At 48.2% G+C, this 26,932-nt stretch overlaps 1 protein-coding gene across 7 annotated transcripts in view; it reads right to left on the reverse strand.

Annotated features, from left to right (window-relative positions):
* The window catches only part of EXD3 (exonuclease 3'-5' domain containing 3), a 256,141-nt gene that overhangs the window by 136,497 nt on the left and 92,712 nt on the right, over positions 1–26,932 (reverse strand). For all 7 annotated transcript variants that reach the window (XR_009115427.1, XR_009115428.1, XM_058037917.1 and 4 more), the window contains 5 exons: positions 24,386–24,439; positions 23,828–23,967; positions 22,903–23,003; positions 17,157–17,230; positions 15,931–15,969 (listed from right to left, as the gene is read on the reverse strand). Coding sequence is in view for 5 of the 7 variants with exons in the window: in XM_058037917.1 (XP_057893900.1) it covers positions 15,931–15,969; positions 17,157–17,230; positions 22,903–23,003; positions 23,828–23,967; positions 24,386–24,439 (408 nt within the window). In the remaining 2 variants the exon portion in view is untranslated. The remainder of the gene's footprint in view (positions 1–15,930; positions 15,970–17,156; positions 17,231–22,902; positions 23,004–23,827; positions 23,968–24,385; positions 24,440–26,932) is intronic.

Raw genomic sequence — 26,932 nt, forward strand, 5'->3', positions numbered from 1 at the left:
GGGGTGAACAATGATTGCATAAAGGAGTTCTTTCCTCTGTGTCTGTTCAAGGCCCCTGTGAGGGTGAGAACTGGATCATTGCTTTGGGACAAACACACTCTCAGGTGTCACTGTGTCACTCCCTGTGCTCACACCTGCAAACAGGGAGGACAATTTAGGACATTTCCTACTCCCAGCTGTTCCCTGAAGGAAGGGAAGTGCCTTGCCTTGGCCCACTGCAGAGCCTGGGGACACCAGCACAAACTCACCCTGCCTGTGGTTCATGGCACAGTGCCCACCCTGGCAGGGGTCAGCAGCCACTTGCAAGGGGCAGTGACAGTCGATGACAGCTGGATGCACCAGAGCTCTTCTGCCTTGTCCACCTCTGAGAGGTGCAGGTGTAAGAGGAAATACAAATACAGTAACACGGAGGCTCACACCAGCTCCATGGGGTGGGAGCTTCTCCCCCTCCTCCCCAGCCAGCCCATATGTGCTGCAAACATCCCAGAGCCCCCACAGCCACGTAGCAACTTCTCCTCTCTGACCTAGTCATGGATATACCCTTGAAGCTAATATTGTCAAGAAAACTGCTAAAACAAGCTGAAACCCTATAAGGTGGCCCAGGACCTGTAGCTCTAGGACCGGCACTACAAACGAGAATTTCAGAGGAGTAAAATGCTCAGATCTGCACTGGAAGTCCATCCCCACCATCTGCCCTTCGCTGCCCACCCGCACTGCTCGGGGGCCCCAGCCTGCTCCCAGGGAGGGCAGCACCTTGCTCCCTCTGCCCAGCGTGTAGGAACAGCTCCCAGCTGGGTGGGAGGCTGTGGCCGTGGGGCCTCATTCCTCACATTCCTTCAGTAACTAAAAGGTGAGAATCTGTCTTCAAAGCAGACACAGAGATCAGGAAACAAATCTGTTGATGGCCCCAAGGTAAAAAGGAAGGGAAACAGAAAGCCAAGGAGAAAAAGAGAATGACCCCCACCCAGAGGTGCAGAAGGGGGCAGAGGCTCAGAACTTGGAGGGATCTGACACCCCAGGTAGCAGCAGCCTGCTCACAAAAACTGCTGCCTCAGCACTCTGTCTGCACCCCGGAGACTGCCAAATGCCAAACCACAGCTCTGCTCACGGATATTTGGAGGTACAGTTTTACTGCTGTTCCCAAGGGGCTGGGGGCACACCAGGAGCCTGGGGGAACAGGACAGGGGCCCAGCAGCTCCCCAGGGGCTCAGGTGCAGGAGGGAAGGGCAGGGCAGGAAAAGGACAGGACACATTCTTCTGCTCATGCTTCTTGCCCTCTATACTTCCCCTGGCCATGCCAGTCCTGACCTTTGTGCCTCTCTCCCCTCTTTGCCTTCCGTGACTGAGCTCAGACAAGCACTGAACACGTGAAGAGGGGCTGAGTTAAATCCTCCTGCACATCTGCCAAGCCACTTCTCAGAGTCCTTCCCCAAAAGAACATATTTTCTTGCTAACATTGCAGAGCAATTCCCTCTTCTTGCTCCCCCTGTGTCCATCCTATTGTCTTCCTGTCTTTTTTCTAAAACATGGACTCTTTGGTGTTGGAGCTCTCTTCAGTTCACCCCAAGTCAATTCTTAATAAATCTCATTGTGGCAGGTTTATTTCTGGAAATAATGAGGTGCAGATTTTTTTAAATATTATTTTAATGATAACAGATTTCTTCTTTCAACCAGAAAAAACAACTCTGTAAAGAAGGTTAATCTCTCCAGAGATATCCCATCTTGCATTCTGAAACAGAAAATAGCTTTGTTTGTCTTTTTACTGAAGAAAAAAAGAAAAAAACCAACATTGCTCCAAAGGGGAAAGGCTTCCACCGCAACAGCTCTGCAAGAGGCAAGAATGTGGAAACTTTGGCCCCAGAGATGTGGGCACAGATGCAGAGAGTAATGTTTCACCAGGGATGACATTTCATGTGCTTTGCTGTCAGTAAATGAACACTTCTCAAGAGGAAACTGGCACGGGTGCTCTGATCAACATCAGCAACACCTCCGAGCAGGAAAAGATTCTACAGAGTATGAGGCTTGTTTACATCCCTCTTGGAATTCTAGACATATCATACATTCTTTAATCCATAGGAACACACAGAAACCCCTGACACCAACAATAACCCATGATTAAAGCTTTCCACAGTGATGGCTGCAGATTTCCTGCCCGTAAATCCTGTTCTCACCACCAAGGCTTCACAAAGCTCACACCAACCACGCAGGGCAAGCTCAGCAATGTCCTGACCTTAACCCATCAACCATTTCTCCATTCATCCCAATAATTTTGAAACCAAATATCCAATATCTCCCTTAGAAATCACCCTATCCAACCCTAGATCAGTTTTATCTGTATGTGTTAAGCTGCATTTCAGTCCCAGCCAATTCTGCCCTTTGCCTCAACATCTTTTCCCAAAGAGGGACGTTATTCACACGACTGACATTGGCTATTTGCAGAGTCAGATTTTAATTTAACTTTTGAATGTCTTGGCCAAGTTCCCCTGTTTTCAAGTGCTTCCAGAACCAACAAAGCCCCCTCCTGCTAGTGTAGAGAAAATGTCAAGGAGAATATTTTAAAGTCAGCAATTTTAAAAGGGGAAAAAGAAAGCCAGGCTTGAAAGGGACAAACCCCTGTCAGCAGTGGAAGGCACTGAGAGCACTGCTGAGTTCTGTGTGGTGTGGCAGGTACAGGCACCTGTGCTTAAACACTCCCTGAACATGCCACTGTGGTACTGTCACTGCAACTTTATTGTATTTGTGCTCGAGGTTTCTTTTTCAAAGTTTCCATCATTTGTGCTGCATGGGGTGATGCTGCAGTGTCACCATCAGATGTCACTGAAGGGAACTCCTTGAAGCATAAGGGTGGAGCTGGGACCCTCAGAGGCAGCTCAGACCAGGGCCACAGCCTTTTCCCTAATGGGAAAGCCTCCCCCCCAATGGGAGGGGGATCTTGTCTTCTGGAGAGCCTTCACAGATCCTGGAATTCCAGAATGGTTCGGATTGGAAGTGATCTTAAAGCCCATCCGGGTCCAACCCCCCTGCCATGGCAGGAACACCTCCCACTGTCCCAGGCTCCTCCCAGCCTTGTCCAGCCTGGCCTTGGACACTTCAGGGATCCAGGGGCAGCCACAGCTGATCTGGGCACCCTGTGCCAGGGCCTGCCCACCCTCACAGGGAAGGATTTCTCCCTAATGTCTATTATGATCCTGCCCTCCTTCAGCTTAAGGCCATTTCCCTTTGTCTTGTCACTGTCTGCCCATGTAAAGTCCCTCTCCCTCTCTCCCATAAAGCCCCCTCGAGTCTCAACAGGCTACAGTAAGGTTTCTCTGGAGCTTCTCCTCCTTGGGCTGGACACCTCCAGCTCTACCAGGCTGGCTTCAGAGCAGAGGGGCTCCAGACCATCTCTGTGGCCTCCTCCGGACTATCCAATGCCTTTGTGGTGCTGAAGATCCCAGAGCTGGACACCGTGCTCCACGTGGGGTCTCAGAAGGGCAGGGTGGAGAGGGGAATTCCTCTCCCTTGGATAAAGAGGCCAACTTTCCCTCCAGTCCGTCCTGAGCAAGGTTTCCTGTGAAAGCAGCAGTCACTCAGCCACCGCCACCACCCACAGCCACCACCCACAGCCAGAGCCTGAAAACACCCTGAGAACACCCTGAGAACACGCTGCTTTCTCATCACTGGAGCTGCTCTCTCGCTCACAGGCACTGGGCACTAATTTATGAACTGGAGAAGAGCAAAATAGGCTCCATTGAGAGCCCCGTAGCCCGGTTTTCAGATAGCGATCAGTGCGTCAGTGCCGGAGCCACGCTCCCGAGCTCGGCAGCCATTACCACATCAATGGCGGGGAAGGGGCCCGATCCTCCTGCACCGAGCTGCGGCTCCCCGGGGCGGGCTCGGCTCCCGGGGCACGTTCACACCACTCCTCCTGCTTGGTGAATCCGGACACTCGGCTTCCGGGCCGCCGGGGCCTCTTCCAAGGGCAATTCAGAGGAGCCTAACTTAGGATATCGCTGGCAGGGATCAAGGCAAAGGCAACTCTTAAAGTCAGCTTGCCTCTGAACTGGGGCTCCTCACAGGGAGCTGATTGTTCTGGGCAACATGGAGGAAGCTGCTGGTTTGTGGTGAGCAGCTGAACAATATTGTGTGACAGGATGCATCTGCTCCATGTTCCTGAGTGCCTCACACAACCACGGCCAAGTGGCAGCCCCAAGAGTCACACCACACAGCTTCTCTGGTAAAGCTCAGCCCCACAAGGGCTTTAAAGGTCCCTTCCAACCCAAACCGTGCTGGGATCCCATGAGATGGTCACTGGGTTGAAGCACATGGGGAGGCTGAGGGAGCAGGGCTTGTTCAGCATAGGGGAGTCCTGGCTGGATGTAGGGGAATATAATCCCCTTTTCAGTTTTATCAGGAGGGACCATAGAAAAGATGGAGTCAGATCCTCACAGAAATTCCAGCCAGGCCGAAAAGTAAAAAAATGAGACAGTGAGAGTGGCTAAGCACTGCAACAGGCCCAGCGGGGCAGTGGAACCAGGCAGGACACGGCAACACCTTGTCCCACAAAGCTGGCCCTGGTCTGAGCAGGAGGGCAGAGGTGAGCTCTGAGAAGAGCTAATTTCAAACTGAAATGAGGCTCTGATTGTGTGATTAGCAGTGCCCTGCATTCCCCAGGCTCCTCCCCACACAAACGGGCAGCTTCTTGCAGCAACTGCTGCTTTCAAGTCCCAAGCACCTCCTGGGCGAAGAACACCCAAGATCTCATTTACCCAGAATACAGGATGGTCCTGATCATACTCAACAATACTACACAGAGATCCAAATACATTTCCTGCACTGGGATGCCTTCCAAATTTTTGTCAGGCAGCCCTCGAGGGAAGTAATTCATTTTCAACAGATGAAGTCATTGTGTTTCCAAAATCTGCTCTGGCTGCCACAGATGTGAGCAGGTACAGAGCAGAAGGAAAGAACCAATGCAGCTTTCAGAGGCAGATCTGGAGAGAGAGTATTTTCAAAAAAACATGAGCAAGAAGTTGAGACCATTTCCTTCAGCACATTGCTGGGTATCCTCCATGGGCCTTCACGCAGCTCGCAGAGCCACGGAACAGATGAACCTGCTGCTGGCAGCAGCTCCACGGCACAGGGCATGGACTCTTCCCTCCACAGAGATGAAAAGCTCCAAACAGGATGTTTCACTGAAGTGAATCTGGCATGATCATTCCCAGATTTCACTTCAGTAGCTTCAGTAGTGGATAGCCATGTTAATTGGCTGGACAAAGCAAAAACCCAAACAGAAATGGAAGACCATGGAATGTCCTGAGCTGAAAGGAACCCACAAGAACCATACAGTCCAACTCCTGTCCCTGCCCAGACACCCCAGCAACCCCACCCTGGGCATCCCTGGCAGCGCTGCCCAAAGGCTCCTGGAGCTCTGGCAGCCTCGGGGCTGTGCCCAGCATCCTCTGGGGGAAGAACCTTTCCTGATATCCATCCAAAACCTCCCCAATAGATATTTAACAGGTTTAAGAGGGAAGGGCAATACTGTACAGGGACATTGCTCCCATGTGCCCAAGGAACCATCTGGCACAGAATCCCCCAGACACTTCAGGACAGGCTTCTGGATAAAGAGGACACCATGGTACATCTGTGAGATAGCAAAGCTCATCCTGATTCTGGATCCCACTCCCCACTGACTGAAAATGCTCTCCTAGAAAGTCAGCTCTTACTGCCCATTTGGCCACTGCTAATGCACAGAAGGTTTCAGGGAATGGATCTTGTCCCATTGCTCCTGTCACTGCAGACTTCACACAGATCCCCGGAGGAAGGCAGCCTGAGGCTGTGCTGGGACCAGTCAGCAGTGCCACTTGTCTTTGGGGCCACTGATCAATTCCTGGTCTTGTTCAGCAGTGTCAGCATAGCCTGACACTATGGGCACTTTCCCAGATCATAACCTCTTATTTTAGCCCACAATTATCTCATTTTCCTCAATTACATCCCACAAGTACAGGTATGCTGATACACAAAATCACAACTCACCTGCAATACTTGTTATGCCCTCCACTTAGCTGGTCAGGGAATGGCAGAGGTGTAGCTCTGCAATGAACTGTAGTATCCAACTAACCCCACTAAAATAACCTTTGTTTGAAGAGAAGAGTAACTGCATGACATCCATAACCCACCAAAATGCAATTACATAGCAAATAGACTAAGGTAACTTTACCCTACTTGCTTTTTCAGATATAATTTCTTTTCCCTTCTCTTCTGTGTGAACTCTGTCCTGAGGATCTGTGCTTCCTCCCAAAATCTCTTTCTCACAACCACTGCAGAGGCACCTTCTGAATTCTAACCTAACCCTGGCCCCAGAGCTGTCGAATATTATTCATCCTAGGGACCAGCAAAGGACCAAGGACTTGGTCTGAATACAGAAGCCACAGATTTTTGATATGCTTCCAGGTTTCTCACACCTCGGTCCCACGATGGCAGGCTGGAGATATTTTCTGGGAGCACTCCAGCACTTGGCAAGACTGAAGATGGATGAGGATGGGGAAATTGGCCAAACTCTTTCAGAGCAGAGTACTGTGTTACTTATCACAGTAGATGCTTTGTCTAAGCCCAATGACACAGTGCATTGAAGACAAACTGGCAACCCTTATCTTCCCAGTGTATTTTGAAGTAGCATTTATCTCCCTGCCTTTTGTCATCGTGTCACACACACACACACACACACACACATGGGACCATCCTGCTCTCCAGATTAAGGAAGTGGAGGCTCCCACTGTGTACTGGGTGACCTGCACTGCTGCTGTCACTGAGCCTGAGCCTGCTGTCACCAAACATCGTTTCTCTGGGCTTTCCAGTCTCAGAAGGTTTTTACAATCTAGGCACTTCCATAAATGTTCTACAGAAGTCACCATGTCAGAACTCTCATCTGGTTTGTATCCTGGAGCACGGAGACTTGCACAAGGAAAATACAGCTCTCTGCTAAGCTCTGGGGCTGCCTGAAGGGTGCATATCCAATCTGAGCACTCCAAATTCCAGCTTAGCAGCAGCGTGTGACATTGACTTGTGCTACAGAATCTGTCTGCAGGAATTCCACAGAGTGAGGAATTCCATGTGCTGCCAGAGCTGGGCCCAGTGTGGGGACAGGAACAGGGCCCTGCAGCTCCACATCACTGCAGGGCTACCAGAGCTGCAGGTGTGTGAGGGAGTGAAACCACTGCCTCTGTGCTTCTGCTGGGACCTGAACTCACAGGGCGAGTATTTTCAAACAACACGGAGTTCACTCACCTGTTTGTCGGGATGTGCGTGAGCCAAGGTCACTCCAACACTGCTCGGTTGGTTTGGAGCCCTGGCATTAACCCTAACCAGCTAATCCAGTGTGCACTTACCCACCAATAACTCCAGTAAGTGTTGCCTAGTCACACAGATCATGAGAATACATAGACTCCATTCAGGAAAAAAAGTCTCCTCTTTTCTATTTAGGAAAGCCTTCAAAGTAAATAAGCAAAAATCCTGACAATGGAAATACTTGCTCAGGAGCACAAACTCTTCCCATCATTAGTGTATGGAAAAGAGATGCCCACGGGACAAACGTAAGTTACCACTGATTTCTGTTTTGCCATGCCCAAACCTCCCTGGCTCAAAGCCAAAGCAATAATCAGTATCTGTGCAAGATCTTTCCCAAAAGCAAAGCTTGGCAGTTGATTTTTCTCTGCTTTAATCTCTTTTGCTACACTTTAGCTCCTGGTGGTTTTTGTTCTGAAGGAGAAATGCTTGAGAGGGTTGACTGAATGAACTCTGAAATTCACACCCTGGCAAATTGGACTGATTTCCTAAATCCATAATTACAACATTCCTCAGAGATATGCATTCTTTCAGAGTGAACAAGGGAAGATTAGTTTCCTGTTTCTTCCCATTTACATGACTTCTCCGTCAAGAGGAACTTTTTTGTTTCTAAACAATCCTCTGTTTATGTGGTTCTCTTCTTGGCAGGGAACTGGGGAACTAATCTTGCCTAAAAGTAGAATACAGCCAAACTATCAATTGCCAGCAGCCTGATTATCTGTGTGCAAGGCAGCTGATTTGCACAGGCTTTAGAAGCCAATATCTGTCAGTGAGCACTCAGACAGGGACCGATCGATTACAGAGGATTTCAGTAATCTGGGATGATTATTGAATGGCTGGATCGTTTTACTGCTGGCTGGGTAAGAAGGGCAGAGAGGGTCTGTGTGTGTGTGAAGGCTGAAAACTGAGTGACACTGGGCAAACAGAGCCCCCACACCTGCACAGCCCCAGCTCACAGCAGCTCTAGCGGGGCAAGGGCATCGTGGGGCTCCTGCCATGGAGCTGCAGGTAAGAAATGGCTCCCACCTGCAAACAGAGTACATGCAGAGCCCTTGTCTGCTTTGGTTTTTATCAGTGAATCCATCCTCTCCTTCTGTGCTACCCTGGGAAGCAGGCAAGCTCCATGTCCCATCTTCTCCCCTGCCTTTCCCTATTTGGCTGCACAGGCCAGTGTCAGGGCTTTTGACAGGGCTCCCTTGGTCCTGGAGCAAAAGGAACATGAGGAGTTGCTTGTTTGAAGTGAGTCTGTCCTCATTTTTACTCTGTGGAATACAAACAGGAACTGGGGTTGTTCATCTGGGAGAAGAGAAGGCTCTGGGAAGACCTTGTTATGGCCCTTTGGTACCTGAAGGGAGCTTATAGAAAGGACAGAGTGACTTTAAACAGAGGCAGTGAGAGGGTGAGGGGGAACAGTTTTAAACTGACAGAAGGAAGATTTTTATTAGATATTAGGGAGAAATTCTTCCCTGTGCTGCCCCTGGATCCCTGGAAGTGTCCAAGGGCAGGTCGGATGGGGCCAGTGGGAAGGTGTCCCTGTCCATGGCAAGGAGGTTTGAACAAGATAATTTTTAAAGTCCCTTCTAACTCAAACCAGTCTGGGATTCTGTGATTTCTACCCAGTATTTGCTGCAGTTTGCAGTCACTAACAGGTATCCTGGACACCACTCCTGATGCTGATTTTAAGGACCTGGTATGTTCCACATGTTCCTGTAAGGTTTTACATGATCATCATTCCTGTATAGTTTCGTACTCCTAGGATGCTTTTCCCACTTGGCAGAACTAAACCTCCCCCAGCACACCCCAGTGGAGTTGAACAGCTCACTGATGCTCTTAACTCCTTAATCTAACCTTGACCTCTCAACCTACAGCCATAAGCCAATTAGCTCTTTTTTATACCATACCAAATCTCCTCCTGATGAAGCTGTGCTGCCGAGTGAATGCCTGCTAGTGACAGAAATGTAATTACAGTGCTTAGCAGCACGCTGGCCTGGCTGGTGGCAGGGGGCTAAGGTCAGAATGTATCTCTAGCACACCAAAACAATTTAAAGGAGATTTTTCCTCCCCAGTGTGTTCTCTCCAGTTTCCTCTCTTCACTCTCCAGTACTTAATTAGTTTGCACATTAGGGCTGTTTGGCCATCAACTTTAAGACTGAAGTCCTGGACTTTCCAAGCATCCCTTGCCAATCTCTCCCTGAAGCAGAATCGACTAGCAGCTCTGTCAATCCCCAGCTTGGCCCTGTAGATCCACACTTCAGTAAATGGGGGCTGATTTTCTAAAGTTATTGAACAAACACATCTTACATCACTCCAGAGAAATTTTAGCTGACTTTTAGAATTATTTGGACATTTTTGACAATTTGGTAGATTGGACAGCAAATTATGACAGTTTTTCTTGGCTTCTTTGTACCTACTGTAATATTACACCAGAATTCATCAGTGTCTTTATGTTTAACCACAATTTATTTATCTAGCAATGGCTGGATTTGTTATAAATAAAACTATTACAATTACAGTAGACACACCAGCCCTCCAGGTCTTAGAGAGAATTAACACAGCCTAAGCCATGCAGGAAGTAGTTGGAAGTGTTTACATTTAACTGTACACGTCATCCTTTGACAGACTCTTCCTTAGCTGGGGAGGCACAGAATATGCTGCATGTTTGGGTTTTCCTGTCTGCTGCTCCCACAGCAGCTGGGGGTTTGTTCAATGCAAAGTTCCCATTTCTTTTAGCCCAGCAGTGCAAACCTCATTAGTACAGGTGCACATTTGCCTGCTCTCTCCCAAGAGCAGAATACAGCTGCAGAACTGAATCACAGTCATGGAATCAGAATATCCTGAGCTGGAAGGGAACCACAAGGATCATTGAGTCCAGCTCCTGGAATTACAGGATGCTGCTCCTGAGATGGTCACAGACAGCCTGTTCTCTGCACCAGCCCCAGCAGTCATCCTTTTGCTTTCCAGTAACTGCTGTTATTTCAGCTTCCAATCAATATATGACCCCATGACAAACTGAAAAACGGAAGGGGATCGATATTTTGCCTCCCACTTTTCCTCCTACTACAAACTCCAGTTTGTCCATGGTTTAATATTCCCTTTTAACCACATTGTGGCTGTGTGCTCTCCCCAGAGACCTCCAACAAGAATAGTGAATCAAGAGAAAATGGCACAGGGAAAAAGTAGAATGAGTGTCAAAGCACTGTCACCCCCACTGAGCTCCTGCCAGTCCCTGAACAGGGGACAAAATGCAGGGAGAGGAATAGAAGGAGAAATGGGAGCTACAGGTGGACACTGGGGGAAGAAAGGCTGCCAGTTCTGACCCAAAGCAAAGCAATTCCCCCAGTTCTGACTTCTGAGACAGACAGCAGACCTGAAACCTGTCACTAGTCCAGGTGTAGACACCAGCTGTTCTGCAAAGAGGAAAAAGCAAAGAAAAATCAAACTTTCTCTTTTCTGCAATGGCAGCTGCTAGGGAGCTGCTTAAAGCTGTGTAAAGATAAATGCAATTCTTTTGCAGATGGTTGAACTGGCAGATTGCAGGCAAAACCAGAGCAGGAGCAGCTCCTGCATATTCACACACACCCCCATCCTGGGAGCTGCTGGGCTCCAGTGGCTCAGCACCTCGGCACAAGCACCACGTGCAGCACCACGGGTGGGACCATGAACATTTATTCCAGCTGATGATTCCTCCCTGAGACTTCTAAGGCCAGAAGGAACAAAACAATCATCTACTGGTTTGATTTCCTGCTAAAGAAGTCCATAAGTACTAACAGGGGACTCCACACGTTGGCTGGTTAAACTCGTTCAGGTTTCCACCCTCCAGGAAAAGAGCCAGTCTGGGCTTGACATTGGAGTGATGAAAGCCATCCCAGCCCTGAATAAACACTTCACTCCAGCCAGAGGGAGAGAGGATTTTGTATGCAGCCTTATCCTGAGAGTCATGTCACTTATTGCTCACCTCCAGAGCATCGTTCCCATCTGCACAGCACACACTGCTCCATTCCCTGTGGATATTCAGTTCCTCACACTGCAGAGATGTTGCTGTACTCAGACCAGTTGAAAAGTTTCCTTCAGCTCAGGGGTTCCAGGGAAGAATAGTGGATGTAGGTATTTGCAAAGTGGTGTTTTGGACTCCTTGTCCTTATTAAAGACTTCCCAGGAATCCTGGCCAGGTGTTCTGGCCACAAAAAAAAAAACTTTGAAAAAATAAATGGCATTCTACCCTTTAAAATCCCTTTAAAAATTTCCTCCTTGAGTGTAAGAGCTTTTACATTTTATTCCAGGGGTAGCTGTGTTTTAATTGAAGTCAAAATGGTTCTGTACAGAAAGAATCTTGGCGTCAGCCACTGCCATTTAGAAATTAATTTGTCAAATAAATAAGATTACATCAACTCCTTGCTGCAGTGTAAGGTAATTTACACCTCTTAGGTACCAAGAATTGTCAATGTTTTTCCAATGTATTACACAGAAAGAAGGGCAGATTTTTGAATATTGTCTGTAAGCAGCATAACAACCCCTGAACTGTAGTGGAACTGGAGTTCTGCATTTCCTAGGAATTACCAGCATCTGACTCTGACCCCTACTCGCCCAGAAAAGGAGCTGGCACAGTGCTTGAATTTCATGGTCAGAAATGTTAAAATAAATAAGTTATGTCACTGTCCCAGCTGGAGGAGGACAGAGATCAGCTGCAGACTCTCCCTGTGCAGAGCACGGGAACAGCTGCCCCCAGAGCCCAGCTCTGCATCCTCACAAGCCCAGCAGAGACTGAGGAGCTGCAGGACGGGGGCCTGAGGAAAATGAGAGCCCTTTCCTGGGACATGCATCCCTGCACCCTCCCTCAAAGCACACACCAAGGTCAGTGCAGAATCGGAGAATGTGGAATGATTCAGGTAGAAAAACCCCTCTAAGATCATCAGGTCCAACCACCAGCCCAGTACCAACCACATTCCCCACCAAGCCACATCCCCAAGTGCCACATCCACACATTTTTTGAGCACTTCCAGGGATGGTGACCCCATCATTGCCCTGGGCAGCCCATTTCAGTGCTTCAGAGCCCTTTCCATGATTTTTTTTTCCTAGTATTTAATCTGGACATTCTCTAGTGCATTTTGAGGCTGTTTCCTCTCATCCTGAACAAAAGGCCCCTGCTCCCCAGGAGCACTCACAGAACAAGGGACATCTTTCCAAACAGCAGTGCTTTTCTGAGCACCCCATTTGGAAGAGTTTCAGATGTTTAATTTTGAGAAGTTAAGGGATAGTTTCCCTGTGCAAACACTAGCACAAAACAATTTGGGATGTAGCAGCAAAAAGCCCCTTGCTTAAGGTCAATAAAAGTGAAAATCCCACTTCTACCCACACCTCACAGTGGTTCTAACACTGACAGTCCCAAATAAACCAATGGTCTGCCAGTGCTGCTCCCAGCCACTGTCCCCAGCAAGAGCTGCAGTGCTGGGCAGTGTCACCCAGTTCTGCTCCACAGGAGAAGGATTTTCATCACAGGAAAGGCCAAACAAACACGGAGGTTTGTTGGTATAACTTCTTGGTATGTTTGAGATAACATTTTAAACTGATCTGGCACTGACCAGCCCAGCTAAGTCTAGAAGGTCCTAACTACAAGACCCCAAAACCCCAGTGAGAAAACCCCACTGAGAGCAGGGCAGCAGAACCATCCCACACCCAAGTTCTCTGTCAAACTGGGACATTTCAGGCCACCAAAATGCATGTGTCTGGTGCTATCTGAGATGTCCTGGTGCTCCAGCTGGCCTCTGAGAGAGAAGTGTCCTTCAGCAGGGCCCTTGCCAAGCTGCCAACCTCCTGCAAGTGTCTCACACAGAGTCTGACACCTAAACCCTGCCAGAGGTGACACCTGCCACCAGAGTCACTCCCCTACCGTGCTTCTCATTGATATCACAGTTCCATGTGTGTTTACTTCATGGAAAAACTCCTTCCATGAAGAAACTCCTTCCATGGAGAAACTCCTTCCATGGAGAAACCCTTTCTATGTTTTTTAGTGTTTTTGTCCTACAGAATGTCCAGGGGTACATCTGCCCTCCACAACCCTTCTTGCTGCTGGCCTGCAGTGGCTGGCAGGAGCACCCTGAACACATCTGAGCAGAGCACAGACCAGCTGTGCTAGGCTTGCTCTGCCCAACTCAACCTTCCTTGTGCAGCTGCCAGGCCAGGACAAACACAAAGCATGCCAAAATGGCACCACAAGGGCACACAGAAAGCAGACAGGAGCCTCACGCCCGGCCTCTTTTTCCCTGCCTGTCTACCAATATCCTCCCTATGTTCCACTTCTTGTGAGGACAGGCACTCCCTGTGTTCCAGCAGCCCAGGAGCCCTCAGGAAGGGAATGCAGAGCAAGCAGCTGGCACTGGGCACAGAGAGTCTCTTCCCCCCTGACTCTGCCCTCCAGGCATCTCCTCTTGGAGAAGGGGCTGCAAGGGGCAGCTCTCCTGGCTGACCAGGCCTGCAGCAGCCAGTGGGGATGAGGGCAGCTTTCTTCAGCTATGAAGAGGTTTTGATCCTTCTCCTTCCCCTCCTGCCTCCTCTGCCATCCCTGCCTGGACACTGGCTCAGCCACTGAGTGCTGGCAGGCAGAGGGGGCTAAACCAGTTTGCCACAGGGCTGGAAACAGGTTTTATTGACCCCACAATTAACTCCTGAGTTTCTGCTGTTTATAGGAGCAGTCAGGATCACACCTAGGATTCATTCCACAGAGCAGGAACAGAAAAAATCTGTACTTGTACTGCCCAGGGTGAACAAAAGAAAATCCCAGTCCTAAAATGTCACTGGCTGCAATGGCAGCTCCAAGCAATGACAGTCCCACCTCACCAGAGTTCCTGGTATCTCTATAAATCCTGATATCTTTACCTATATAATCACTAGAGCTAGTCATATCAATATAATATATGTCTTTTTTTATGGCTGCTGCAAAGAATTTGAAAAAAACTGAAATTGAAAAAAATCCCATGAAGACTTCCAACCTCTTTGAACTACAAATTGAAAAAAGCATCCAAAAATGATCCAATAATCCTGAGAGTCTGTCACTGTGGAGTCTTTTGGGAGTTTTTTCTATTCCTGCAGGTGACCAGAGGTCACATTGTGTCTCATCCTCTGCCTCCAGTCCTTAATAGTGCCTGACCAGGCAAAGCTTGGGAGATTCAAACTTTATGTGAGCCTCAGGTGAGCACAGGGATGGGACACACAATGCAAATGTGAGGGCTCCTCAGCTCCACAAGGAGCCTAAGGAATTTTTTAGGTCAAACATGTAAGGTCACAGGTAAAGCTCTAACCTTTTGTGAAGCTGTTGCTCAGAGCAGCTGTGGCTGCCCCTGGATCCCTGGCAGTGCCCAAGGCCAGGCTGGGCAGGGCTGGGAGCAGCCTGGGACAGTGGGAGGTGTCCCTGCCATGGCAGGGGTGGCACTGGGTGGGCTTTTAGGTTCCTCCCAACCCAAACCATTCTGGGATCCTGTGATTCTATGAAGCTCTGAGTGAACTTTGAGCCATTCCCTCCTGTAAAGCCCAACCTTTCAAAACAAATAAGGTCCTGGAGAGTGTTAGCTTTTGCACTGAAAACCAAAACTTGCTCAAAGATCCTTCTTTTATTCCCTCCTTTTCCTGCCAGCAGCAGCCACCAGGCTGCACAGGTTGTTATTTCAGCTTCCTGCAGATGCACAGGTACAGATTCCCATCACTTTCAACTGATGCCAGAGACAGGGATCTCTGATAGCACCGAGTCAGGCTGATAACAGGCAAGTTTCAGCACCACTCGGCTGATAATTACACAGTTGTGAAAAATACACCAGTTGGCAACAAGCAGGAAATAGAGTTTGCAAGACAACCCTCTGGCCCAGTGCAGCATGCAGCTCTGTGCTCTCAGGGCTCACCAGACACTACACATGCACTTCCCAGGATATCCTGAGGCTCCTTCTCCAGAGGGGGAGACTTGGGAGCTGCCTGAACTTTCTGGTTTATGCACCAAGGAAAACCCACCCTGCTCCCTTCTCCTTGTGCTGTTAAAATTACTTATATCCTGTAGCACAAGACAGAGAGGTCACAACATCAGTCACCTGTTGAAACTGGTCAGAGCATGCAGAGGTAATCTAACATTAATCCCAGTTTCCTCACACACCTTGCTAGCTCCTGAGGTACAGTCTCCTTTCCCCCTTCCTTGTCATTAATCAATGTAAATACTTGTAGTGCTCACTTACAAGTGCAGGAAAGTAAAAGAATGTATTTGATAATCTTATCTAAATCACAGAATCACAGAGCCATGGAATATCCTGAGCTGAAAGGGACCCACAAGGATCATCCAGTGCAACTCCTGGCCCTGCACAGACACCCCAACAATCCCACCCTGTGCATCTGTGAGAGCTTTCTCCAAATGCTCTAATTTGGCTCCAGCCAAAAGAAAGCATTTTCAAAGATGTAAAAGGAGTTAAACCACAAATGTTCTCCCTTGCTCTTCACTGCATTTACAATTTGCTTTCAAAGAGCTGAGAAAGTGCAGAACTGTGATAGCAGGACTACAACATCCAGAGCTGGTTATGCTAAAACATCTTCAAATAACCTCCAATCAAACAACCCAGTGAAATTCACACTCACCTGAATGTGGTCTGCCCAGTTCTCCTCAGTCATGGTTTTCTGAAAAGACAAAATCACTGCTGAGCCATGGAAGGAAAGGGAGGAGGTTCCATACAGCAAACTAGAAATGAACACCTGTGGCATCACCTGTGACCAAGGAATGCAACCTGGACACACAGGACACCTCAGCTCCTCAGTGTCTCCAGCTGAGGCATGGCAGAACAGCTTGGATCAGGGAACTCTTACACCACAGCACATGAAACATAAAAATTCCTGTGCAGTTTGTGCCCAGCCCATCTCTCCAGCCAGCCATGGGGAGCCCTCCTGGAGGCTCCAGCCAAGGGAGACATTTCGGGCCTCATCTGCAAGGCTGAGCCTTCAGAATATACAAATACAATTTTTCTCAACAGTCAAATCGTGAAAAATCCTCTGGAATCATGAGGTCTGGGAAAGAAAACTGATAGGTAATATTCCCATTCTAATGCAGTTCAGAGCCAAACTTGGGGAGAAACTCAGGAAGGAACCTGCTATCCACTCTGCCAAGAACTGCATGAGAGCCACCATGAGTCTCAGCACAGAGCTGGCAGAAGAAACAGGGAGTGTCAGTGTCACTTCTATGGAAATACACAAGAGCAAACAGGGAGCAAGAGCCTCAAAGAAAACAGCTTTGAGATATCCAAGCATGTAATTTAAATATTAGTGAGATAAAGGAGACATTTAACCAGAGCTCAGACACAGCTGAGAATGGTAAACAGAGAGCACCAAAGAACTCTCAGAAGAAGGGACTGTGTCCAGAAACAGCTGCCAAATGTACCTTAATGGAAATAACTGGCCAGCTTGGATACTTTAAAGCAAGCAAATTCTCCAAAACAAAGGAAGTGGAAGGCCAAAGAGAGCAGAACACCAGATCACGAATCCGTTCCCTCTGCTAAACAAATACACCTGGAGAAATACTCTCTGCTCCCTCCGTGCATGACCAAGCTCCCCACAGTGACATCATCCGACATTAAAGCTCTGAGATGCAGGAGGCTGAAGTGTTCCATCCTCCCCATCTCCCCTGGCAGTGGGCTTGGCAGGCAGCAAAGACACATCCGAGGCTTCCCTGATGGATTGGGAGGGCTTAGGAGCAGAACTTGTAAAATAAACTTGATCATAAACTATTAATACATTTTGATTATCTCAAGTAAGTTATTAAAAATGTAAATGTAACCAAGATCCTCATTCCCCACATACAACACAGCACATACCTCAACAAATCTCTTGTAAAAGAGGTAGTTCAGGGTTCTCAAGTGCCGCTGATTTATGACATTAGGGCAGAGAGCTGAAAGAAGGAAAAAGACATTTAAGTACGCAGCATTTCCTGGAAGTTTTACTGTCTAGACATTACACTTTTCCTTCCCCAGTGTCAGACTGGGTTTGTGGAAGGCAGGATGCCCTCACACTTGGAACAATGAGGGACAGACTCACACACTGTCAGCTTATCTCAGCTATAAACTGTTATTTACACTTTCATCCGTGATTAGCAATGCTAATTCTTGGGTCTGATATCTCTGCTTCCACCACCCCTGAGCGATAAGATCCACTCTCTGGTTCAATATGCTCCACAGTCAATGACTTCACACCTTTAATTAGGCAGCATCCTCACATGGGCACCGCCTCAGTCTCTAGAGGCTGCATTCTTTCGGGTTTAATTGGACCTGTGTTGCTAATTCATTCAAGCAGTTGTGAACAGCTCACTCAGGATGTAAACTTGTGGCTGAAGTTTATCCGATAAAACACAGATCCATGAAAGAGGCTCCACATCCACACAAAGAGGGTGGGGAATACTGCTTTGCTGAGCTAGCAAGCCACAGTTGTTGTTATTATTTTTATTGCTGTCACCTTCATTAGATATGGCTCATTACAACTGCAAAACCCAAGATCTTCACATAGCACCTTGTTTTGGAATCCAGTGCAAGGAGAGATAAAGGCTGGAGATAAAAGCAGTGGCATTAGCATAGGTATCTGTCAGTTCCTGCTGGATGCTGGGCTGCCTGCACAGGGCAGGGCTTCACCAAAGCCTTCCTTGGCGTTCACATGGGGCCAAAACCAAAACCATCTCACTGGGAGCAGGGCCACAGTCACAAACAGCCACAGAGAACAGGAAGCTGAAATTCTCTGTAGCTTCCTTGGAATTAGCAGCCACAGGGAGAAGCTGATTCCTCATCCCTTTGTGTGCCCCACACAGGGCATGGCCGAGGACTAAACCCCAGGAGAACAAAGAGTGATCTCTGGATAGCAGAGCCTGGGATCACAGGGCTGTGGATTGATGCCCCACTGGTTACAGCAGCTCTTCAGAGTGCCCTGAAACGTCACCTCAGAATGAGAACGTTTCCATCTCAGACAGAAAGGATTAAAGCTGTTATTTGTAAGTTAATCTTCCACAGTGTGGCAACAAATCCTTCCCCTCAAAGCATCCGAGGAAATCACTGCCATTATCACGTAGGATATTGCACCAGTAAATATGGTGATCTTTCCTCTGGATATTGTCCCAATGTCTGGAGGAAAAGTCATCAGCTCATGGAAAGGATCGCTCTCTGAAGAATGTAAGATCAAAGTAAAAATTAGTAACACCACCACCTAACTTAAAAGTTTTCAAAGCTCTTCAGAAAGAACCATGACATGACCCCTCCAGACCACCCAAAAGATCCACTGAACAGCTTTCTCTTTGACCTTCTAAAGGAAATATCCAAAGCTCTGGCAGAACTGGGGGAGTTGAATGTTTGTGGAAAAGAGAGGAACGTGGATGGACTGGAAACATGTTTAAAGGCACTGGTGATATATTTTATTCTGATGGAGCAAAGGAACTGAGTTTGAATCTGGGTTTCTATATTTTATAACAAAAAAATAGAGAAGGATGAATCAAAAACACACACAGAGGTTGGACAGAGAACAGACTGAGAGCAGAAGGACCTGGGGGTGCTGCAGCTCCGAGCTGGACCTGCCCCAGCCCTGAACCCCCTGCCCTGGGCAGATCCACAGGGTGGGCAGCAGGGAAGGGGGGATTCTGCCCTGTGCTCTGGGGAGATCCCAACTGCAGAGCTGCCCCAGCCCTGGGGCCCAGCTCCTGTTGGACTGGATCCAGAGGAGGCCACGGAGCTGCTCCAGGGCTGGAGCCAGGCTGGGAGAGCTGGGGGTGCTCACCTGGAGAGGAGAAGCTCCAGGGAGAGCTCAGAGCCCCTTGCAGGGCCTGAAGGGGCTCCAGGAGAGCTGGGGAGGGACTGGGGACAAGGGATGGAGGGACAGGACACAGGGAATGGCTCCCACTGCCAGAGGGCAGGGATGGCACTGGATGAGATTTAATGTCCCTTCCAACTAAACCATTTGGGGATTCTATGAAAAACATGAGGGTGAAGGATAACTTGCTAAGAGAGACAACAGAATGGAGAGCTGTGCTGGTATTTAACACCTGAGTTAAAACACTCTGGAGGAAAATCACCATGGAAGTAAGGAGCAAAAAAAGGGAATAACCTCCTTTCTCCCTCCAAAGGCATTCCTGTTAAGTTGTACAAGTCATTCCCTTGTTTCTAACAGAGCATCTTCTGCCTGGTGAGGGCTCTCACTGGTGACTGCCTAGACATGGGTTGTCAGCTCTTTGAGCCCTGAGGATGTGTGGCCAGCTGTGGCACACCTGTGCAGCTGTGGCCAGCTGTGGCTCACCTGTGCAGCTGTGTGGCCAGCTGTGGCTCACCTGTGCAGCTGTGGCCGTGCACAGCCAGCTGTGGCTCACCTGTGCAGCTGTGGCCAGCTGTGGCTCACCTGTGCAGCTGTGGCCGTGCACAGCCAGCTGTGGCTCACCTGTGCAGCTGTGGCCAGCTGTGGCGTACCTGTGCAGCTGTGGCCAGCTGTGGCTCACCTGTGCAGCTGTGGCCGTGCACAGCCAGCTGTGGCTCACCTGTGCAGCTGTGGCCGTGCACAGCCCTCTCCTGCCCTCTGCTGCCCCAGCGCGGCGCTCCCGGCAGCGCGGGCCGGCCGGGGCGCTCACACGGACGGAAATCCCACCTTAAACCACACGGACAAGTGGGTGCTCGAGCGACGGGAACGTTCCTGCTGGTCCATGTCAGAAACCTCGGAAGCCCGCGGCAAACGCTCGCTCACAGCGCTCGGAACCGGAGGCGCTTGTCTGTCACTGTCCCAGCACAGCCCCCCGGCACCGGGGCCCTCGGGTTCCCCTCTGTCCCCTCTGTCCCTCCTCTTGGATCTCCCTCATTGGCACGGAGGCACTAAACCCAACAGATGAGGCTGTTACACTTCTTGGAGCAGCATCCTTTCTACCTCACACTTGGGAATTGTCCACGCAAAACATCACTGAGCTGTCTCTGTGTCCTGGCTGTGCCAAACCACAGCAGGGAACAGACTCAACCATGCCAACCCTGGGACAGGGCTGTTCCCTCACCTCTGAGATCTGTTTTGACTGAAACTTGCATTTGTAAAGTCGATCTCACAGGGCCTCCAAACACTATTAAGTAATTAGCTTGGAAAAGCTACAAGCTCGTTAAGCCCGAGCACACTGACCCAGGTGTGAGGAAAGACTCTATAAACCTCGGTTTCCTCAATCACACACCACTTCTGCCCAGCTTCTTCCTCCCCCAATCTGGGTAATTAAATGAAATCCACACACAGTTTATTGGGACACCTTTGGGATTCAGCCCACTTCCCATGCCCTGTTTGGGACTTGACAGGAATACCAAAATACAGCTCTGAAAAAGAACAGGAGGACAAATCTAAGGGGACAGCTTTATTTTTTTTTTCCCTGAGGTGTGAGATCTTTTTTTAATTGGGCCACCTCCTATCTGGCTCTGAAATTCAGGGCTGGCAGTTCCCAGGAGTGTTCTCAGTTGCTGATGGACACCTCCGTGTGATTTACTGTGAGTGGGCAAGAGTGAGCTCAAGCAGTGAAATCTCCAAGTCGGTTTGGAACTGCAAGATCTGAGTCACACACAAGTTTGCCTTCTCATACCCAGAAACCCCATCCTGCTCCAGCCCTTCTCATCAAAGCCACTTCCCTCCCTGCTGCTGCTCTCAGGCTCTCACAGCGAGTGGGAGTCACGGGAGGAGACCAAAAGCAGCCACAGCACCAGACAAGCCCAGGTGAGGTGACAAGTGTGAGCTCTGCCTCACCACCAGCATCGGGGGGAGCTGCTCAGAACAAGAGAAATGAGGGTTTCTTTTATCTGTATGCTTTGCCCAGGCTGCTTACTTTTTGTGTAATTTTCCCTTCCAGTCAGAGTTACTTTTACTAAAGAATGGAGAAAGAACACTCAGAAATTCTGAGTGAAAGGAAGGGGGAGATGGGAAGACAAAGAAAGGCACATTATTCCAGCTGCTAGCATTTCCCAATTCAGTTCCAGCATGCCCAGCACTAAGGCAGCAATTCCTCTGCAGGTATTCATCCCCTCCAAAGCACTTCAAAGGAGACTGACAGCCACAGTTTAGCAATGTGGGAATTCCTGCTCGTGCTATGATGCAAAAAATAAACACCTACTGTCCTCTCTGGGACTGTGGGAGTCACCCAGCACTGGCTTGAGCTGAAGTCCAAAACAGGTGCCCACATCCCCTCTCACACCAGCAGAGGTGGGCAGCCCTCCTGAGCGAGGCCTTGTCCTGCACTGCAGACACTGCAGTTTGCATGGGAGACAGGGCTGGAAGGACATTTATCTGGAAGGACCTTTATCTGGAAGGACATTTGTCTGGAAGGAATGGGATCTGTATTTACCCCAAGGAATCTCCTCACCAGTGAATGGCTGTGGAGGGCTACAAAGATCTGGCCATTAGCAGCAGCTACAACATCTGGAAAGCATCACTAGGTCAAAGCACACTGCATCCCATGGAGTGCACCTGAGCCCAACACATGCTCCTCTTCTAGATTTTTCTTTTCTTCAATTATTATTTCTCAGGATTTTGCATCTGAACAGTTACATGACTTCACCTCTACCATTATATCATGCCCTTGGTGGAGCTTTCATAAGGAAAGAAGAACAACACTTTCCTCTTTGCAGATCATCAAAGACAACACAGCCAACTGAATGCCCAACCCTGTCAAGGAGGGAAAACTACTGAAAACTAATGAACTCCTGGGAAGCTTTTAATTTCTAAATAAATCATTCCCATATGTCTCAGCTCTAACATGAACGTGCTGGATTTCAACATATTCACTTCTCTTCCAGTGAGGGTTTGAATGGTTTATCTCGGTAACTTTTGAACACCAGTCTGAAGATGGGAAGATTAATATGCAATAGTGTTGCTGACAGGTGTAACAAGCCCACAATTTGTGGTTAGAAAACCCTTTTCAGTCCAAGAAAAGAGAATTGCATACCTTGGGTTGATGATGGGAACCTCTGCAGGGTAAAAGCTAATGGTGCACCTAAAAGGGTCTGGTGCAAGGCCCCAAAGAGAAGAAAAAATCAACAGTGCCCACTAAGAACCAAAGCAAAGCAGATTTTGTTAGAGAGCTGCTGGTGAAGTGATGGAGAATGTGCCACTTCTCTTGTAAGGTTGCAAGAGCCTTAAAATTCCCCCCACCAACCCTAGTTTATGCAAAGAATACAAAGGGCTTGAGGCTCTTGCTTCCCAAGGGTTATCTCCTCCCAGCTGACGCACCCACAGCTCAAGAAAACAGATCCCCAGTGAATAATGACTTGCCTCTTATGTGAGAGGAATGGAGTCATAACTCAGAGCTGACCATGGTGTGTTTATGCAGAGCCATGCTGAGGTCAGGATTTATTTCAGATCATGGCAGAAGCAGCCTGTTAGTCACCAGCACTTCATTCTTTGACAGCACAAAGTGATAATTCCCATAACTTGCCAGCTTTGTTTTTTCAATGTCATTAATTAAACCCTGAAATTCCCCAGGATAAATGACAGCAAAGATTCCTTGATGAACATGGAAGAAGACAAATTGACTTTGTTCTTTATTACTGAGATAAGTCCCCAATATGTTGTAATATCCCATACCTGAGTCAACGTTGAATCTCTCCAGGAGCCTGAAGATGAGCTTACTGAGCACTCTGCGGTTCAATCTTTCGGGTTTGCACTTGGACAGGCCTTGATATGGTCTGTAACAACACCAGAGAGACACATCTGTGGCATCATCTAAAGGATGTTTCCCAAACAGCAGACATTTACCAGCACAGGGATTGGGGTTTGCGGGATGCTGAGGAGGACAGGCCCTGCCTTTCCCAAGATACAGTGAAAAGCCAACAGCACAACCACACAAATTTCAGTCAACCACTTGAAGCAAGTCCAGAGGCTCATTTTAAAGAAAGAGAAAGTGAGCAACTCCTTTTCATGTCTTTTTCAGAGCTATCAGCAGCTATTGCAGCTACACTGTGACTCTGACTGTGCTGCTGGCTCTGAGTGACAGGAGTTATTCGAATGAGAGGCAATTCAGAAGTGAAAACACACACCAGGAGTTGATGAGCACAGGAAGGTTAACCACTTGCATCTCTTGTTTTTCTGCCACTTCATCACAGTGTTATCTTCCTGCCAAACCTGTACAACCAATACTGAAAGTCACCCCTGTCTGCAGCAAAGCAGAAGAGGCTGATTGCTCCAACCTCCCCGGGAAGCTTTGATGCTGCTCTGCTGCTGGGTGTCCTGCACAGGTTTCATCTTGGCAGCAATGCAGCATCTGTCAATAGCAAGGATTCCTCTGTTCTACAGCCTGGGCCATTGGAGAAGGCTCTGACACAGCCACCAGAATTTTCCCTTTTTCAGCCAGAGTCAATATATTGCACTCCCTTACACTGGGACACAATCATAGACAGACAGCCAGGGGACAGACACACTGCTCTGACCACAGACAAACAGCCAGGGGACAGACACACAGTGCTCTGGCAGCACCTTGGCCCCAGCTGTTCAGAAAGACAAGTGTTCCTACCTTATGATGTCCCTGATACTGAAGCTGGGCTCACACCATGTGTCCAGGGTCTGCAAGAGCTTCCTCTGGAGCTCGGGATATTCTGCCACATATTCTTCCACCAAGTTGGCTTTATCCTGGAGCAGTAGTGGGGTACACATCTAGGAGAAGGAATTATGTTAAAGCACCTGTCTTTGATCCCCATGGAGAAGGAGAGCAAGTCCCAGCCCTGCCCAAGCCACCAGTGCTGCCTACAGGAGTGCTGTGACATTTGTAACACAAATATCAGCAAAACTTCAGTGCAGCAGAGTACTGATCTCTGCCTCAGTGATGAGCACAGCCAGGACTTGTTACAGAGGGGCTGCAGCCAGAAAAACCAGGTAAGATGTGTAATGGGGGCTAATAAAACACTCTGTGCCTAACCTTGATGGAAAGGTACATCAACCACACAACAGGGACTTCTTGGGAATGGAGTAAAGCCTCAGGTGAAAGGCAGCAGGACTTGGAGGGCCCTGATGGATCTCCTGCTAACAAAAGGTGGATCTGATGACAGAGAAGCCTGCAGAGAAAATGACTCACCTTCTCTACATCTTGATCTGGCTGTAATTTCAGCTTAATACTCAGCACGGCTGCCTAGAAAACATGAAAAAAGTTGTGTATTTAGCAGAACCCTACAGTGAATAAATGGGCATTATTTCAAAGTGAAATAAAAATGCTGTTATACACATTTTTAATGTATTAATTATTTATGTAATGTTGTCAAGCACAAATCCTGCAAACATTTGGCCACATTCATTCCACAAAAGTACAAGAACACTCCTGGCAGAGCTGCATATCTGAGGATCAACAGCCTCTGGAGCAAAAATTAAAGATCAAGTTGTTGGGCAGAAAGCAAGTGAAGCACTTGGACAAAACCAGCTGGGATAGATATTTCCTATCAATGTCATGGTAAAAACACCTGACCCACCATACCTTTCTGAGCCACCCTTATCATTCTTGCTCTGCCTCTGAAGTTTGGTAAAACAATTGCATTTTGTGAAAGCAACTCAAGATTTTAAACACCCTGAAATCAAAAGGTTACAGTTTCTCTAATTCCTGAGTCATTCCACAGCCCTGAAAGCACCCAGGGTCACCACAGGCAGCAAGATGGAAGAATTGTATTTTTCCCTTTCATGGGATCTCTGAGTCTTTGATAAGCCAAGACCTGCCACGTTCACAAACTGATCCAAATCAGGATCTTCTAGAACCTGCAGGAACTCAAACTCAGAAGAGCTGGTTCAGCCCCTGCCTGTGCCATCCCAGCCGGGGACCACAGGAATGGATGAAGCTCTAACTGTGCACTGCTTGGGAAGCACAGATTAGGATTCAAAGGAGGTGAGAGTGTCTCATTTCTGTAGTGTGTGAGAACTACTGGGATCCCAAATACACAATAAGCACTTAATGGGTGGCTTTAATGAAGTGCCCTGTGCCAGAAACTGGGGAAGGAGCCTTGGAGCACCTCTGTGTGTCAGAGCTGAAGAGGGAACCAGGAGTGAGGAGGTTGGACATGGAGTGTCCTTCCAACACCTCTGCCAAGTCAGGCTGCATTTTCCCAAAGGGCTGAAAAGACACCTGGGATCCTGGCAGAGCACCTGTGCAGAACTGACCAGCAATGTGATGGAATCCACTGAGCTCACAAGCACCTGTTTATTCACATCAGGATAAAACCAGCGTGGTAGGGCTTGGAGGAAAAGCTCTTCTCTTCCATAGGTTTCCTTGCTCTTGGGGATTGATTTTGATTTGAGAGAAAGACCAGGAAAATGACACATTTGTCAAAATGGATACACGTTGGAATATAGAATAGTAAATTGGTTTGGGTTGGAAGGGGCCTTTCACAGGCAACCTAGTTGTAATCCCCCTGCAGTGAGCAGGGACATCCTCAGCTGGATCAGGTTGCTCAGAGCTGCTGTCCAGCCTGACTTGGGATGTTTCCAGAGATGGGGCAGCCACAGCTTCTCTCAGCAATCTGTGCCAGGGCCTCACCACCCTCCTGTAAAAAAAATCTCTTATATCTAATCTAAATCTCCTCTCTATTAGTTTAAAACCATCACCTCTTTCCCTACCACTCCAGGCCCTGCTAAAATGTTTGTCCCCATCTTCCTTATAAACCCCATAACACATAAACAAAATGCAGTACCAAGTGTGTATTTCCCCAGGGAAAGAAAACCCCACCATTACATGTCACCTGCATGGAACTTTTCTGGAAAAAAGACAGAATAACCCAAGTGGGGGCAGGCACATGCCTTGAAATGAATTTCCTGTGATCACTCAAGTGCCAGCTGAACTCACCTCATTGCTGGCACACATGTCCTGCAGGGCCACACAAGCACCAGGCACCTCACAGCCCATCCCTGCTCTCAGCAGCAGCAGTGGATTGTGTTCCTTTCTGGGGAATTGGTGCCTGTATTTCACCCACTGCATCACATTGAGTGTGCAAAAGCAGAGAACCAACACAAGCCATGGAAATTCAGCTGCTCTACCCTACTGCCCCACTTAGAGGTGGGAAAACAGTCTTTTCTGTTTGTTTTGGTTTAGGTTTGGTTTTGGTTTCGGGGAAGTTTGCGTGGTTTGTTTTTTTTTTTAACACTGCTTCATTGGAAGTCAAGGCTTCATCTTCAAAAGAGAAATCAAGAGAAGAATTTTAAGTGACAAAAAGAGGAATCATCATTAACACAGACTGAACAGAAACACACAGGTGCTTTGCTTGGCCCAGCTAAACCTCAACCAAACCTCTCCAACTCCAGACTTTGTAACTTTCCACAACTCACAGGCAAAGAGCTGCTTCTTTCCTCTCACATTATCAGTTTAACAACACAATGTTCAAGCTGAGTGATTATTCTCAAGATGAAGGTTGCTATTTTTGGTGTGGATGTGGAAAAGGGGTTTGGGTCTCCAAAGCTTTGGTAGCTGGTTTTGCTTTCCTCCCAGCTCCTCAAGTTAGCTGAATCAAAAGAAATCATAAAAAAAAAAAAAAAAAAAAAAAAAAAAAAAAAAAAAAAAAAAAAAAAAGAGAGAAGAAAATATTTGCAACTCTTCAGGCCTTATTTCATCATTTGATCTCATTAGTACCTCCTATTGTAGCCTTAG

The sequence above is a fragment of the Melospiza georgiana genome, chromosome 20, assembly GCF_028018845.1.
Source record: "Melospiza georgiana isolate bMelGeo1 chromosome 20, bMelGeo1.pri, whole genome shotgun sequence".
Taxonomy (NCBI): Eukaryota; Metazoa; Chordata; class Aves; order Passeriformes; family Passerellidae; genus Melospiza; species Melospiza georgiana.